Source organism: Populus alba, chromosome 4 (assembly GCF_005239225.2).
Source record: "Populus alba chromosome 4, ASM523922v2, whole genome shotgun sequence".
Lineage (NCBI taxonomy): Eukaryota > Viridiplantae > Streptophyta > Magnoliopsida > Malpighiales > Salicaceae > Populus > Populus alba.
In genome coordinates, this window is record NC_133287.1 from 668,622 (window position 1) to 684,998 (window position 16,377).

At 33.8% G+C, this 16,377-nt stretch overlaps 2 protein-coding genes across 3 annotated transcripts; both read left to right on the forward strand.

Moving 5' to 3' along the window:
• The first annotated feature begins 3,947 nt into the window (after nucleotides 1–3,947).
• On the forward strand, nucleotides 3,948–9,124 carry LOC118050908 (aspartic proteinase A1). Of its 2 annotated transcripts, none has more exons than XM_035061377.2 (14): nucleotides 3,948–4,179; nucleotides 4,800–5,173; nucleotides 5,295–5,355; nucleotides 5,679–5,773; nucleotides 5,858–5,970; nucleotides 6,055–6,223; nucleotides 6,331–6,370; nucleotides 6,563–6,627; nucleotides 7,129–7,242; nucleotides 7,368–7,432; nucleotides 7,694–7,850; nucleotides 7,976–8,095; nucleotides 8,601–8,689; nucleotides 8,821–9,124. In XM_035061377.2, the coding sequence occupies exons 1-14, from the start codon at nucleotides 3,966–3,968 to the stop codon at nucleotides 8,903–8,905; spliced, it is 1,761 nt and encodes a 586-aa protein (XP_034917268.2). In that variant the 5' UTR covers nucleotides 3,948–3,965; the 3' UTR covers nucleotides 8,906–9,124. The 2 variants fall into 2 exon arrangements, with proteins under 2 accessions (XP_034917268.2, XP_034917266.1); XM_035061375.2 differs by having other exon boundaries at nucleotides 3,948–4,077.
• Nucleotides 9,125–13,342: 4,218 nt separating this feature from the next.
• Nucleotides 13,343–14,976, forward strand: LOC118050907 (mitogen-activated protein kinase kinase kinase 18). Its single transcript, XM_035061374.2, has one exon. It carries the CDS (start codon nucleotides 13,517–13,519, stop codon nucleotides 14,846–14,848), a length of 1,332 nt encoding a protein of 443 aa, XP_034917265.1. The 5' UTR covers nucleotides 13,343–13,516; the 3' UTR covers nucleotides 14,849–14,976.
• Nucleotides 14,977–16,377: the final 1,401 nt, after the last annotated feature.

The following is a 16,377-nucleotide window of genomic DNA, read 5'->3' on the forward strand; positions in this document are numbered from 1 at the left end:
AACCATTTTTCTTTTTATCTCTTTTCAAAGCTGGATATTTTTTGTGAGGTAGATCGAGCATGATGTGCTTGAATATAGATATTACATCAAACAACTTGACAATCAACTTGTCCATACAAGAAACAAAAGATGATAGAGCTGAGAGCTTAATTCTGAAGCAAATACGACCAGATGCAGAGGATGACTCCATGATGTAAGCCTGCTCTTGGCATAATCCTAGCCTTGTCAAAAGTTGCTGTCGATGCCGTACTGCATGGATTCACAGTCCATGTTAATTGGATTTGAAGGACTAATTCCTTGGCCCAATAGCCACGGCCCAAAAAAAAGGGTCTTCTTCTTCGTTTGGGCCTTCAATTGGGTGAGTAACTAAATTGGGTTGAGGGCAGTATCAAGTGGGGTTTTATTGGTATTTAACAATGTGATCCATCCTCACATTAAAAGCTTTTTTTTGAGATTTTTTTGTTTCAAATTATTTGATATATATATTTTTGAATTATTTTGACATATATGCTGATATAAAAAATTATTTATTTTAAAAATATATTATTTTAATATATTTTCAAATAAAACACACCTTAAAAACAATATCTACTCCATGATCAAGCATGCACAAGTTATAAATATGCTATTGAAAAGGGACTCACTTTCCATATTCATACACAGACATACCTGATTTATATCGGATTAATGTTTATTATACCCATGCATGTAGATAAACCTTGTTGTATATAGAAATACAATCTCAAGAAATCAATAAAGAAATTTAATTTCGAAACTTCTAAACTACAATATGAATCTCCTTTGGTTAGGATGCCCCAAAAACGAAACATCTGTTAGCAGCAAAGTTTCTGCCAAACCCTGCTTCTGCTTCTTGTGAACCCAACAGAAAAAAACATGAAAAAGGCCATATTTCACTGATTATACATGTGATTCTACCACTCTTTCTGTTTTTAACAATCAAAAAGGGAAAATAAAATGAAAGCAATGCTTCTCCTTTGCATGCTTTTCGGTTTCGGGTGGTGCCCAGTATTAATTTCTGGTTAATTCGCTCACGAAAACAACAATTTCCTCCTCTTACCATTTCGAGAGACAGCACAATTCTTGCACTCAACAAAGTACTCTTCACTTACTGAAGCTAGCTCGCATCATTGCTTGAACATGTGAGTTGAAATAGGGTTTGCTTGTGGGCTCGGATAATGCACACAGTCGTAGCAGTGCGTGCAACTCTCCACAGAAATGCACGCACCCCCAAATCCTAACTCCGAAAACGAAAGGCGACAGTAATGATAGCTTGGAAAGAAAACAACAAGAGGCAGAGTCAACTAATGTTTTCTTATTAATATTAAACGAGTTTTCATGTGTTAACTATCATGCACCGAAACTAAATCCTTCTTTAATTAGGTTTTAAATACGTCATTCATACCTAAATTAGTATTCATAAAACAATATTTTTCTTACAGCCCTCCTATCCGAACCCAAAATGATGGTAAGAAGAGTATACTCTTTTACCACCTAAACTAAGGATTCGTTTGCCATTATGACGTAATGCAATTAAAGATGCTTTTATATTTATTATAATTTTTAAAAATTATTTAATTTACACGTTTAGATTGTTTTTCATCTTAAATTATGATGAAACTTTAGATTTGATAAAAAATTATAACTTATAACTTTTTCTAAACTTGTTTTTCAAACTGTAACAACAAAAAATCATAATATTAAACATATATTTTAAACATGTATTGAAATTTTAAAAGGGTATATTTTAATATAAGTGAATGATGTATTTTTTGATATGTTAAATAAAAACATATCATGATTAGTGAATCAATTCGCAAGTTCTACAAGCTAGATATTTTTTATATAACAATCAAAATACTTTTTTTATATGTCAAGATTAAGGTTTTTATTTATCAAATATTTAAAAATTACTATTTAAACTTTAAGAATGCCCTTTTGAGGGCAAACTCTATTCAAAATTCATTTAAATGATAATTTAGCTTCATATATAGATTCAAGGTTTCTAACTAGTTCATATTTATTTGTTGATCTATCCTTTTTTTTTTTTTTTTTTTGTGTAAGAAATCAATATATAAAAGGACTAACTAGAAGGTAACAATAAACAAGATATATTAAAGAAAAACATAAAAAAAAAAAATCACAAAAACAGAAAGTAAACATAAAAAGAAAGAAAAAAAACCAACAAATACATAATAATAAAAAAAAACATCTAGATTGAAGAAGCTAATATACCATGCTTAAATTTATGATTTGGTGTTAGATGAATCTATAATATAATTTTCGTTTATGGTTTAACAGAGCATAACAAATTTTGGTTATGGATATCATACATTTTCATGGTTTTGTTTTCTTCTGTCTATGAACTTTGTCTTACATTTATCTCATATATATTTGCTTGTAAATAAAATTCGACTATTATATAAAAAAAAAACCCCTCAATTTTGCAGCGTGACAAAGTTTGTTTTATAAAATGTGTTCTTCTACATGATCATTTAATTAAGACGTGCTCTTGGGAAGGTAAATAGAGAGAAAAAAGAAGATAAATCACTTGTGAATGCAATTGATCTAGTTCTTGATGGCTTGTTTAAGGGGTTTATTATGGCTATTTCAAGTCAGCAATACAAAAATAAAATAAAATCATGTACTGAATATTTATATTTATATGTATAGTATAGGAGATATATAGAAAAACATAAAAAGAAAAAAAAAATCATATTTGAGGTGATAAAAACTCTCTTTTTTATTAAAAAAATATTTTTAAAGATTTTCTTTCTCCTATTTCTTTCTCATTTTTGTGTTTATCTCTCTTGTTTACTTGTAAGTTTTTCGGTAGTAGTTATAACATCAACATCATAAATTAATGCAAAAAAAATCTATTTTTGAAAATTACGAAATAACAAGATTATATTTAGGATGCAATAAGCATAAATACTTATGTATTAAAATTTCTCCATTTATAAATATCTTTTTATAATTTAAACAATATATTTTTTCTTCTCTACGGTGACAAGAAATTAAGTTTTTATTGAAAATGTACTTGATTGTTCATAATTATCACAATATATAAATATATTTAGCTGTTTATAATCACTTGCTTATTACGAATTAAGAAGTAAATAGTATTTATTTGATTTTTGAAGGTCATTAATGATATAATTTGAATCGTAATAATTAAACATAAATTATTTCGACTCAGAAATTAATTATTAAAAAAAGAAGATGACACACCATTTTCATCACAACGTAGCGTGTAGTGGCAGAAGAGGCAACCAAATCCCATGCTTCGCTGACACGTAAGCTTTTCATCTATAGCGACACATATGATCCATCATCCTGCGTCACGACCTACCACATTAAACGACATCCCAACTTTCTCGTCCCCTTAATCACCGTTCATTTTAAGATCAACGACCTGTAATGGATTGTGCTAAACTTCCTAACTAAGTACGGAATCCCTTTTTGTATGCTTTATTTTTGCTTATTTTGAATCCTTGAAATAAGGGTAAGAACGGGAATGTCTCCTGAAATAAGTTTACTAATTTTATTTTTTTTTGTATTGTTAAATAGTTTTGATAAGTTGATATCAAAAATAAATTTTTAAAAAATAAAATATGTAATTTTTTGATGTATTTTTATGAGAAAAATATTTTAAAAATAATTATTATCACAATATTAAACAATATAATTGACTGATTTCTAAATGATTTCAGAATTATTTTGATCCTTCAACATATTTGGCATCGGCAATATTAAATAATAATAATAATAATCTCTCATATTAAACGCTACAATATCTTTTTTTAAATGAAAGATGCCTATTGTTCTTACACTAGAAAGTTTAAGGACTTAAGTGGAACATATCATATTATAGGGTTGAACATGAAAAATTACCCACCAACGAACACCAAAAAGGGGTCATGACTCATTGGACCTATCCAGTATCAATGGCTAAAACCTTAAAGCATCTACACCTTCAACAGCCTAGATTAAAAGTTACCCTTCCAAAGATACCAAGTAGCTTTGCTTGGTCTATTGTGGGTCTTTACAAGTTGACAGGTAACTTCTCTCCCTTATTTTCTATATATTCTCTTCTCTGCTCCATTTCTCGCTCCGTGACTCTCTCTCCTATCTCCTTTTGCTTCTCAAAAATCAAAATCCGTGAGTAGCTTTATATTTTTTTTTTGTTGTTGTATAACCCTTTTTTTGTTAATGTGTTTTTGTGAATATTTTTCGTAAAAAGTTGGTTTCTTTTTGTGTGATCAGTGTTTTTTTTTTTTTTTTTTTTTTTATATATATAGCTTTTGTGGTGGTTAGATTAATGCTGGTTAGATTTTGTGATAATTAGAGTTTAATTGCGTCAACTTGTTTGTTTTATTGTGTGCTGAACTGGGTTTCGATAAAGTTTCTTTCTTTATTTTGAAATGAAGAGCTAGGTGCTGGTTATTTTCTGTTTTGTTGGTGTAGTTGAGGACTTGAAGGGAAATAAAGGATTTGAAAGTTTTGATCTTTTTCTATTTTACTTCGTTGAAATGTAAAGATTGACTAAATAAATGAGCTTTGTTGCTTGAGCCAAGGACATTGCATACAGTAGACTACTTATTGTTTGAGTTAAATTTCATGACTTTATGTTAGATTTTTTATTTATGATTATTGAACATGATATTAGCTTTCTTCTTGATAATGCGTGTTAATCACTTTGGATTAATCTGATTGATTATATTGGTTATTGTGTTTCCTGAATTGGGCTTGATTTTTTATTTTTTAACATCAATTTATAGGTGTAAACATGGGAGTGAACTTGAAAGCAATTGTGGGGTTTGTGTTTCTTTCATTTCTGTTGTTTGCTGTTGTGTCATCCGCGTCGAATGATGGTTTGCTTAGAATAGGATTAAAAAAGGTGAAACTTGATAAGAACAACCGAATTGCTGCACGGCTTGATTCCAAAGAGACCTTGAGAGCTTCTATTAGGAAATATAATCTTTGCAGTAATCTTGGAGAATCCGGGGATACTGATATTGTTGCATTGAAGAATTATCTGGATTCTCAGTACTATGGCGAGATTGGTGTTGGCTCTCCTCCGCAGAAGTTCACTGTGATCTTTGACACTGGTAGCTCCAATTTGTGGGTGCCATCATCTAAGTGCTATTTATCGGTGAGTTTATGTTCCCTTAATGTTGACGAGTGCATACCAAATGAAGATTTTTTTATTGTTTAAGAAGGAGATTAGGAATTGATTGTTGGAAATTTATTAATGGTTTAACTTTGCTAAACAGGTTGCTTGTTACTTCCATTCCAAGTATGACTCTGGAAAATCAAGTACCTACAAGAAGAATGGTTTGTTTTTCCTTGCTAATATCAACAATTTCTTAACTGCATTTTGTTATTCAATCCATGAGAAGACAGTTTAGCTTGTTAAATTGTATGTGGTACATTGGACGTTTATCTAGAATGTTTGGGTCCAAGTAAATATGAAAATGCTGCATATTAATTTCTTTGTTGATTAGGTATGTGGTTGCCATGATGAGCTATAATCTCTATAGATACCAGCATTAGTTAGGAACTAATGATACCTTCACTGTAATCTTAAACCACACAGTTGCATGAGCTGTATGACAGAGAAACTATCATATGGGTTTTTTTCTTTTTCTCTTTTTCAGGAAAAAGTGCTGAAATTAGCTATGGCAGTGGATCTATTTCTGGTTTCTTCAGCAATGACGCTATTGAAGTTGGTGGCCTGGTTGTGAAAGATCAGGTAATGTTGTCTTTCAACTTATTTGCATGTTATTACATGGTGTGATTAGCCAGTCTGTTCTCACTGCTGTTTTTGAATTTGAAGGAATTTATTGAGGCAACTAAGGAGCCTAGTATCACATTTTTGGCGGCCAAGTTTGATGGTATATTGGGACTTGGGTTCAAAGAAATTTCAGTGGGAGATGCTGTGCCTGTCTGGTATTTGTCTTATCTTTTAGTTCTCATTGACCATTTAAACATTTTTTATGGTTTGTGTTTGAGTGACATGTGCTTTTTGAACAGGGACAACATGATTAAACATGGTCTTATCAAGGACCCAGTATTTTCTTTCTGGCTTAACCGCAATGCAGAGGATGAAGAAGGGGGCGAAATTGTATTTGGTGGGATGGACCCGAAACATTACAAGGGCAAGCACACTTTTGTTCCTGTGACACAGAAAGGCTATTGGCAGGTTGGTTGGCTGTACCCTTTTCTTTTCTTATGAGTTCTCAATAAATGTTTTATCTATATTTTTCAATTATTTTTCTCATTTTGTTTTACTGTAATTCTTGCTCATAGTTCAACATGGGTGATGTCCATATTGGTGATAAACCAACTGGTAAGTTCTCTCTTTTTACCTTTACTTCTTAAATAGAAACTCAAATATACCAGTAGAGCAAAGCTCTGTAATAAGATATATTGTATGTAGCATGTATCCATGTGTCTTTATATATGTGTGTGCTATATTGCATATGATTCTACACTACCTGTCATTATATTGTCTAATCACCCTAAGGCTGCTTCTATTCAGGGTATTGTGCCAGCGGTTGTGCTGCAATTGCAGATTCTGGAACTTCCTTGTTGGCAGGTCCAACGGTATGAACAAAACACAAGAATGCTTCAGCTTGTTGGATGAATAATTGTAGATATCTTATTCGGTACACTTTGCTAGCTAACTGTTTAACTATCCTATTTATTGACCTTGAGTTGAATTTTTATGGATTGACTAGAACAAAAAGGATGAAAAAGTAAAGAGCTGTTGATATTTTTCTTCTGTTGGTTTGAGGATTTAAAGATGAGTTCATTCTCGTGTTTTGTTGCCCCTGTCTTGATACAATTATCTGATATGAATTCTGACTTTGAATTGTACTTGCATATGGTAGCTTTTAATTTGATTTTCTTGTAACCTTTTTATGTGTTCAACCTAACAGTGTAATAGACTTCTAGACTGAGCTTGTCATAGGCTTTGAAATAATTTTTTTATATATAAATCATTTAGAGGAAAAATTAGATTCTTCTATGATGCAGATCTGTAGTTCTGTTGTCAATCTGCGTATGCTTAAAATATTTGTTTGTTTCTCTCTCTTTTTCTTCCAGACTATAATTACCATGATAAACCAAGCCATTGGAGCCTCTGGAGTTGTTAGCCAGCAATGCAAGGCTGTTGTTTCACAATATGGGGAAGCCATAATGGATTTGCTACTCTCTGAGGTGAAAACTAGCTTTACTTTTATTTCAGTGTTCTCTATCAACCATGGCTGATAAAATTTTACCTGAGACAATGGTTGTGGTCAGCATTTAGGGATTTATTTGTGTTCCTGCCTATGTTTTTACAGGCACAGCCAAAGAGGATTTGCTCTCAAATTGGACTTTGCACATTTGATGGAACCCGTGGCATAAGGTTGGGGTCTAAAGTGTTCTCTTCTCATGCTTAGGCTTTCACAATTTTACTTGGATGCATTATTTTTGCTCCTCTATACTGGCCCCCTTTTTGTTTACAGGCCAAAGAAAAGTCATTAAAGTGCACCCCTTCTTTCTGTATATTACCCCTTTTCATGGAAGCAAATTCTTGCTGCCATGCATGCTACTGCTTTTGTCAGTAGAAAGTTTTACCTTGTGCTGTGGATAGGGAGTTAACTTAGTGGTTTGTAATTTTGCTTAGCATTAGCATTCAGAGCGTGGTAGATGAGGGCAATGACAAGTCATCTGGTGTTCTTGGTGATGCTATGTGCTCTGCTTGTGAAATGGCAGTTGTCTGGATGCGAAGCCAGCTGAAGCAGAACCAGACACAAGATCGTATTTTGGACTATGCGAGTCAGGTGAATTAAATGCATTAGTACTTTATATATTAATCAATGAGGTGATAATACATGCATCATTCCTTAATAATTTCTTGGGCCTTTGCAATATGCTTCTCTTGCTGATACCCACGATACTCTTGCAGCTTTGTGAAAGAATGCCAAACCCAATGGGAGAATCAGCTGTTGACTGTGAAAGTGTTCCTTCCATGCCCAGGGTTGCCTTCACAATTGGAGGCAAAGAGTTTGAGCTCGCTCCAGAGGAGGTATTGTATCTGAACTCAAGTCTTACCATTGATGCTTCCCCCCCCCCACCCCAACTGTTTATTGGATTTGTTGCAATGCACAAGTTAGTAATGCAACCAGCTAATCATCTTAATAATGAGGTGTCAGTGACATTTATTTGTTTGCTCTAAGAGTTACAAAATTGTGTGATGTTTTGATTGACTGTCACTAAGTTCCTTCTAAGCACTGATTTTAGTCTTGTCATTATGTTTGGATGCATAGCTGTAGTCTAAATTTGTATATCTGTAGTAATATAGTCCATAGTCCGACAATAGGCTCATAAGGAACTTGGACACGGCCTAACTTTTCCTCCATTTACACATGAAGTGCTCCTATTGAATATGCAACACAACTTACTATTACATGAAACAATACCCCTTTAACGACACCACTTACTATTGCATGAAACAATACCCCTTTAACGTACTACATCAAGCATACATATTAATTCATAGAACTAATGCCTTTTTCCTGGTTTGTGATCAGTACATTCTCAAGGTTGGCCAGGGTTCAGCTGCCCAGTGCATCAGTGGCTTTACTGCTTTGGATATACCTCCTCCTCGTGGACCTCTCTGGTACATCATATTCTCAACAAACCTTTTTAATGATCCTAAAAACATGTTTCACTTGTTTTTAACCTTCATCCCGTAGTCATAGATGGTCATATGATCCTTTGAGTCTTACCTATTGATCTTGGGCAATTCAGGATACTGGGAGATATTTTCATGGGTCGTTACCACACTGTCTTTGATTCTGGAAAGCTAAGAGTTGGATTTGCTGAGGCAGCTTAAAGGATATTGTTTGGGGCCTGTCTCATACTTCCACCTCGTATCAACTAATATGTAATGTACTTTTCAAAAGGTGATGGGAGTCACTGGAGAAAAATATGAAGGTTCTGGCCCCTACTTAAATTAAACAGATGTTATTGTAAATATTCGTTTGCTTGCTTGCTTCTTATCAATTACAGGTTGATACAGTATAAAATGCCATATGAATTGAATGCTGTGTAAGTGCTTTATGGCCATTTTTCCCCTTGATGCATGCAGTTCTTATCCAAACTCTTGTCCGGGTTATTTCCTATCTATCCTTAGAAAAGAGGGAGCCAAAGAGTGTTAGGTTGTGTTAGGTTACATTAATACATTTTCACCAGGTTCATGAAATGACTACTGCTCTTCAGGCATATAATTAATAATTGTCATTTACAGGTCCACAGATTGGAAAGTTTTTAATCTGTTAGGTTTATGCTGTTATCAAACCTTACCTTCCTTTTAACTTCACCACCAGGATAATTGTTTCTAGTCGCTTTTTATTTAGTTAGTTTCACCAAAGATTTCAGGCTCAAATACAGCTTTGTGGGGGCATGGAAAGTGGTAGTCTAGCTTACATGGAATCTAGTACTGGGCAGCGTTTGGTATATGACTTGACCAATGCATTTGCATGTGATTGGTGTGCGTTTAGGATTAGCTAGAAATTTGTTTTCTACTCTTCCTCCACCACCTCATATAGTCATGTCCAGGCTTATCTACTCACCCACATCTAGTTGTCTAGTCTTATTTGCTCTCCAATGTTTCTGTGCATCGTTATGCAATATAGTCTTACTTGCTCACTAACGTTCACTCAGTCCCTGTCAAAGAAAAGTCTCTAGTGTCCTACTTTATGCTTGACATGAGTTGCCCACCTTCATTTGCATATTCTTTTGGTCACCAAACATCTGAGTGCCTGCACTCGTGCTTCCTCCTCAACCGCCAACTTTGGTGGCTCTTTTCATGGTAGTGGAGAACTTGGCCGGTGAAGAAGGGAATGGTGCTAGGAGGGCAAAGAAAGGCCTGCGAAATGCGTTTTCTAACAGTTAATAGCACCAGCACCTCCTGTGGCCATTGAATAGTCCAAGAACGAAGAATTAAGATCATTCGCATGGAAACCACAAAAGGGCCACTTGGTTCCCGTTACTTTCTTCTGGCCAAAAATAAAAAATAAAAATAAAAATTCACATCACACTGCCTTTTCATGGTCAATTAAGAACAATGATGCACCATGCACGTTTAGTTTAGTTTAGTGTTTTTTTGATGGCATGTATGATGATAAGGGAAATCTTTAATTTCTTATTAACTAAAATTAAATTCTTTTCATGTTTAGAGTGAAAAAACATAAAGAAACAATGCCTTTTCATTTCAACCACAGTTTCAATGTAGACATTGCCACTTAAACAAGTGGGACATTGATTTAATGATCAAAGGTCAAGTGGATCTCACTCGCATGCAAGTGGAGAACAAATTATACATGGATATTCAATTCCCTTTGGTTTGATGACAATGACATGATCAACAACAGAAAGAGGGATGACATTGATGTAACTTTTTGAATTTTGTAATAAAAAAACACGAAAGCATAACAGAAGGGATACATTAGTTAATGTAATTTTCTTGTCTAATTTGGACCCAACTTCCATTCTAAGCATGATAGGTAGCTACATTGTTGGTGGCTTGGTTTTCGTGAAAATTATTAGGAGCATTGCCAACTTTACATTTTCCTACCATTCCATAAAGAAATTTAAGAATTAATCTACTTTCTTAGATTCTATATTATTGTTTTAAAATATAATAACCAATTATCTCCAAAATCTTTTTCCAAAAAAAAAAAATAAAATCTAAATAACATTGTTTTGATTAAAGATATAAAGTCAATCAGTTAATAATCGAGTTCTAATCGGATTAGGCTCGGGTCGATCAGGCCAACTCAAGTTTCTAATTAGTTACTAGGTCAATTAAATTTTCTTTTCTATTTTTATTTTAACTCATATTAATCCAAGGTCTAATTTAACTATGTATCAGCTTGACCTACCAGCTATATCAGTAAAATGTTATCCCTTATTGGGATAAAATAATTAAAAACAATATATATCAAAGGATATATTTAAACAACCCATTCAGTTTTAGTTTGTATTTAGAAATATAATAATGATTACTTTTTAAAATATTTTTTTACTTGAAAATAAATTAATTTTTTTTAAAATTTATATTTAATATTAATACATGAAAAAAAAATCAAAAATATAATTTATTTATTTTAAAAAAAATTGAATTAGGGTCGCAAAGCAGGCGAATCATCTCCTACCTCATACTTTATTCTTTCGCTAGCTTTTTAACCTTTTTTTTCTCACCAAAAGCATGTAATGTTAAAGACGGGCGCCGGCTGCCCCGCAAACTTTGTCAGCACATAAAAACTACATCTGTGTGATCTTTACCATTACCAGTTGGTAGCTCTCTATCTCACCTTCGGCAACAACTTGCAAACAATATAACTAACATTCTATGAGCCCATTTTAATTTCCCAATATTTGATCTAAGAAAAAACCCTAGTGAAAATGAATAATCCTTCCTGGGAAAGAAAGCAATCAAAATCTGATGTCTTTTTCCGAGTGGGGTTTCAAAGCAGCAGCAGCAGCAGGGAGGAAGAGTCCAAAATAGGTAACAGTCGTGAACAATCACAGTGTTTCTTCAAGAAATTCAAACGTATGTCCTTGTTGTTTAAGGATATTTTACTCCACTTTATGCTACTTTACACCGATTATCCATTCAACGCACCGAAGTGTTTGATCTTTGCATCAGAAAGAATGGGTCCCAAACCTTTTACCGAAAGCCAAACTGGAAGAGGTGAAAGGGAGTGAGTGAAGCCAAGGAATAGGTGGCTGGCACATGAAGAAAGCAACGTAGTAGTTTGTGTTACTTGAAAGGAACGTCGGATAGATAGATTCTTGGCTTTTCTTGGGAATTGGTTGCAGCTTTCTTTCATTCTTTTGCATTTGCTTTTCTTAGGTGCCTTGAACAATGCCTTGTGGATTCTTCTTGTATACTTCACCTACAATTCTAAGCTAGGAAAGCAACAAATTGCTTCGTCTAGAGTTGTAGGTTTGGCTAAGGCTATGATGCCTTAGATCATCCATTCAAATATTCTGGTGATTTCACTCAAGAGCTAGCAAGCAATTTCTTTTCTTTGGAATCAATATGGTCATAATTAAGAATAAATTAATTGATGGAAAATAATGAATTATAACCTTGATAGAACTAGCTAAAAATTCTAAATATTGAAATATCCTATCAACCAAATTAATTAAATTAATACATAAAATGTAAGATTTAATTTGTTACTAATTAAACACTTGATATCAATAATCAAGAGATTTTAAACACTATTACTTAAAAAATAAAATTAAGAGTAATGACAAAGGAATTGTAGAAAATGCCCATATTTTAATCTATCATTTTTTTTCCCATGAGGATCTAGTCATCGACAATGCATTTACAAGTTATCTAAGTTCCTAACATGAGTTTGACAATATACGATAATTCACTCTTGAAGTTATCTAAGTTTCTAACATGACTTTGAAAATCTACAATATATAATTTACTTTTGAATTATTAGATTGTGATATTCTAACAATTGACATAACTTACTAATTTCAACAACCACTACTTTGATCCTTAGGAGGTGTTGTTTTTAAGTTCAACATGTTTTCGCTTAAAAAATATAAAATTGATGTTTTTCATGTATTTTTTTAAATATTTTGATTTACTAATATTAAAAAAATATTAAAAAAATTATTATTATTATTTTTATAAAAATAATTTATACCACATTACCAAACACCTCTTAGTTGTAGGATTAAGTCATGCTACTATGTAATTAAAGAAGAATATTTCTTGACCTATTTAGCATTTAATCCATGAGTCGACAGTCATTATAAGTAAAGCACTAATTGACTTTTGCTTCAAAATTAATAACAAATTCCCAACTTGGTAGGTTCAAGGTATCTCAATATCATAGCATTATTAGAGGTTAATTTACCTTCACATTCATTGTCCACTACCATTAGAGACTTTCAAAAGTCAATTAGCAATGGAGATTAAACTAATCTACTCTGTATTACAAACTCTTATCCTCTAATTAACCTCTCTAAAGTATGGAATATACCATCCATTGTATGATCCCACGCTCATAATTAACAAAAGATGTCAGCACAAAGCATGCATGTGCTCACGTGATATCTCGTGAACAAGGCATCATTCCATAGCTAATTAAGCTAATGAGCTCAGCGTTAAGATTAAGCAAGTGGCCTCCAAAACCGGCCAAATTTGCTTGCAACCCACCAGCTTCCGACACCTGGGAGCTTTGCCTTTAGAGAGAGGAAGTAACGGCGGCCGCCCATTGACCACAAAATGTGTAAAAAATAAAGTTGAATGAAGAAAGCAATGTTTCTTGCTTTAAAGCCAAACGTACCAAGCCAACCACATAACTGTTTTTATAGGTGCTATATATAGAAGCTTGCAATGGCTAGCTACCATAACAAACAATTCAGCTTAATACACATCCTTTAAATCTTTTACCCCCCCATTCTCTCCAAAATGCACTGGACTAGAGGCCAAACCATTGGCCGTGGCTCATCAGCCACCGTCTCGATGGCCAGGGCCAACCGGTCCGGTCAAGTCTTTGCGGTGAAGTCAGCTGAGCTATCAAAATCGGAGTCTCTTCAAAAGGAGCAAATTGTTCTTTCAACATTAAGGTGTCCGCAGATTGTAGCATACAAGGGGTGCGACATTACTAATGAGAATGGTAAGGTCTTGTACAATCTTTTCTTGGAGTATGCATCCGGTGGCACGCTTATCGATGCAATTCGGGAGGGCGGAGGTTGTCTTGACGAGGACATGATCCGATTGTATGCTCGGACAATTTTGCTCGGCCTCGAGTATCTTCATTGTAATGGCATAGTGCATTGTGACATCAAGGGTCACAATATTTTGGTCACTAGTGACGGGGCAAAAATCGCTGACTTGGGTTGTGCTAAGCGGGTTGATGAGGTGTCGGAAGCAGATTGGGGCGCGACGGCAACAATTGCAGGCACACCACTTTACATGGCCCCTGAAGTGGCGCGTGCTGAGCACCAAGGGTTCCCTGCTGATATATGGGCTGTCGGGTGTACCATTGTCGAGATGGCCACCGGACAGGCTCCATGGGTGAACGTCTCAGACCCCGTTTCAGCTCTTTACCAGATTGGGTTTTCGGGCAACGCGCCAGAGATTCCAAGCTTCATGTCTAAGCAAGCAAGGGACTTTTTGAGCAAGTGCTTGAAGAGGGACCCAGTGGAAAGGTGGTCAGCCAGTGAATTACTTAAACATGATTTTATTATTGAAGAGCCAGATCTTATTTTAAAGGAAAACAATAGCTCAAAAGCGGACACTCCAACATGTGTTCTGGATCAAGTCTTGTGGGACTCAGTGGAGAAGTTGGAGACAACTTGGGATTCGAACCAGAATACTTCTCTGGTCTCTCCAATCGAAAGAATCAAGCAATTGACTGAAGGCAATGGAAAAGCACACAGCTGGTCGACATGGGATGATGCTTGGGCCACGATAAGAAGCAACAAAAGTAGCGAAGAACAAGAAATGGTTTCTTGCAGTGAGGATCATAACATGGCATATGCCAATGGATCCATTGAGAATAGTGGGGAGGAGATAGCTTCGCTTAGCATGGAACATAACTTTGTCGTTCTTGACGAGCCCACAAGTATTAGTGGGAATAAGACATGTAATAACACTAGCAGTGGTGGTAGCTGTGGTGATGGCACAAGGCATAAAATATTGTTGATGCCTTGTGAAGGTAGAAAAGATGCTTTATGTAAGCAATTCGAATTTTGTCAAGGAAATAAAAAGTTCTGTTTTCCACATCGCAATGCATAGCTTGCTTATCTTCATATACTGTAGCCATGGATGTTTAAAATTACATATCTGGTCATATGAAACCTGCAGAATATTAGGTCCAAACTAGTTAATCAGGCTTCTGACTGGAAGAAACCAATTGGACCAAACCTCAACTAACCAATTTGCGTTATCAGGCCACTTAACACCAGCCTCCAAAACACAGGCGCCTTTCAATTGTTATGATATAGTTTTAAACCTAACTTTATATGTCACTTAACTCAATTTTTTTTAAAAATTAAAATAATGTTATTTTAATTTAAAAAAAATATATTATTTTAAAAAATTAACAGTTTTAGTCAAGTTAATCACGTTGCAAGTCAACTTAAATTTATAATTGAATTAATTTTTTTTTTTTTTTTTAAATTGGATATGTTTAGGTACTGAGTTGGTAGAAACGAGTTATTGAACCGATGTAAATTTTATAAATTATAATTTATAAGATATGATTTAGATGTTGGTTTAAATAGCAAGGGAACTTTGTTTTTTATTTTTTTTTATTTTTTTTATTTTGATGTTGATAAATGAAAGGGATAACAAGATGTTTTTTTAAGTAAATATACGGAACTAATTATCACATGAATTTGGGCAAGATAGAGGTAAGAAATATGCAAATCGCATGCATCCAAACCTTTATTTAGTGGACAGATCTTAAATTTCCATGAACACATGCTATCAAAGCATCTGAAGAGGTCATATATTCTACAAATGATCCACTTCTCCATTTCCATTAGGATGTGTTTAGGCAAGAAATTCTCCCGATAACCTAATACCTAATTGACACTGACTTCATTTACCACTATAGTTTAAGAGTGGTTATTCTATGAATAAATTATATCTTTGCCTAAAGCTTGCACCAATGGTGTCCCAGCAGAAGATAGAAGAACAGCACTTTGTCATTTAAGCTATCTCTTTCCCTGTCATCAGCGAATTGCAACACCATTGATACTTGTCACAACCCACCATGAAAAGCTAGCTAGATTTTATATAATTATGTTATAATACACAAAGGGTTCTATAATCAACCTAATAGTTTAAACTATTAGATATAAATTCCAAGAATAATTTTATATTACACTACTTTATATTTAATTTTATTAATTAAAATATAATCATAAAATTCAAACTTGAAACTGTTCAATCAATAAAATTATGATATTATATTAAAAAACCTTGTTTTAAGTTATTAGATGAATGTCTCAAAAATATTTTTATATTATTCACTGATAATTCTCATTTAACGTGTTGATGTTGTGTATCGCATTTTACTTCACCATTGTCTAGTTGCAGAGTGTTAGTCCTTGGATGTGTCAAACACTAGAGCAAGTATACAGGGTGCATTGCTTGTAGAAGCATGGTTTCTAGCTACTTGGAACGACACGACATTAGTTCTCTACTTGATTCCCAACTTTCCCAACCTTATTATGCTCATATGTATATAATTCTGTTGACGACAACCTAGCTTGATCTCAGTCATTAACCACTAGTCTTTCAAGAGTCAAAAAATCTTA

Excerpts from the sequence above, each read along its gene's own strand:
- LOC118050908 (XM_035061377.2), top strand. The coding sequence starts at position 3,966 with ATGGCTAAAACCTTAAAGCATCTACACCTTCAACAGCCTAGATTAAAA. Across the intron at positions 6,628-7,128 it reads CCTTGTTGGCAGGTCCAACG|ACTATAATTACCATGATAAA; the intron begins GTATGAACAAAA and ends TTTTTCTTCCAG. Across the intron at positions 7,243-7,367 it reads TGGATTTGCTACTCTCTGAG|GCACAGCCAAAGAGGATTTG; the intron begins GTGAAAACTAGC and ends ATGTTTTTACAG.
- LOC118050907 (XM_035061374.2), top strand. The coding sequence starts at position 13,517 with ATGCACTGGACTAGAGGCCAAACCATTGGCCGTGGCTCATCAGCCACC.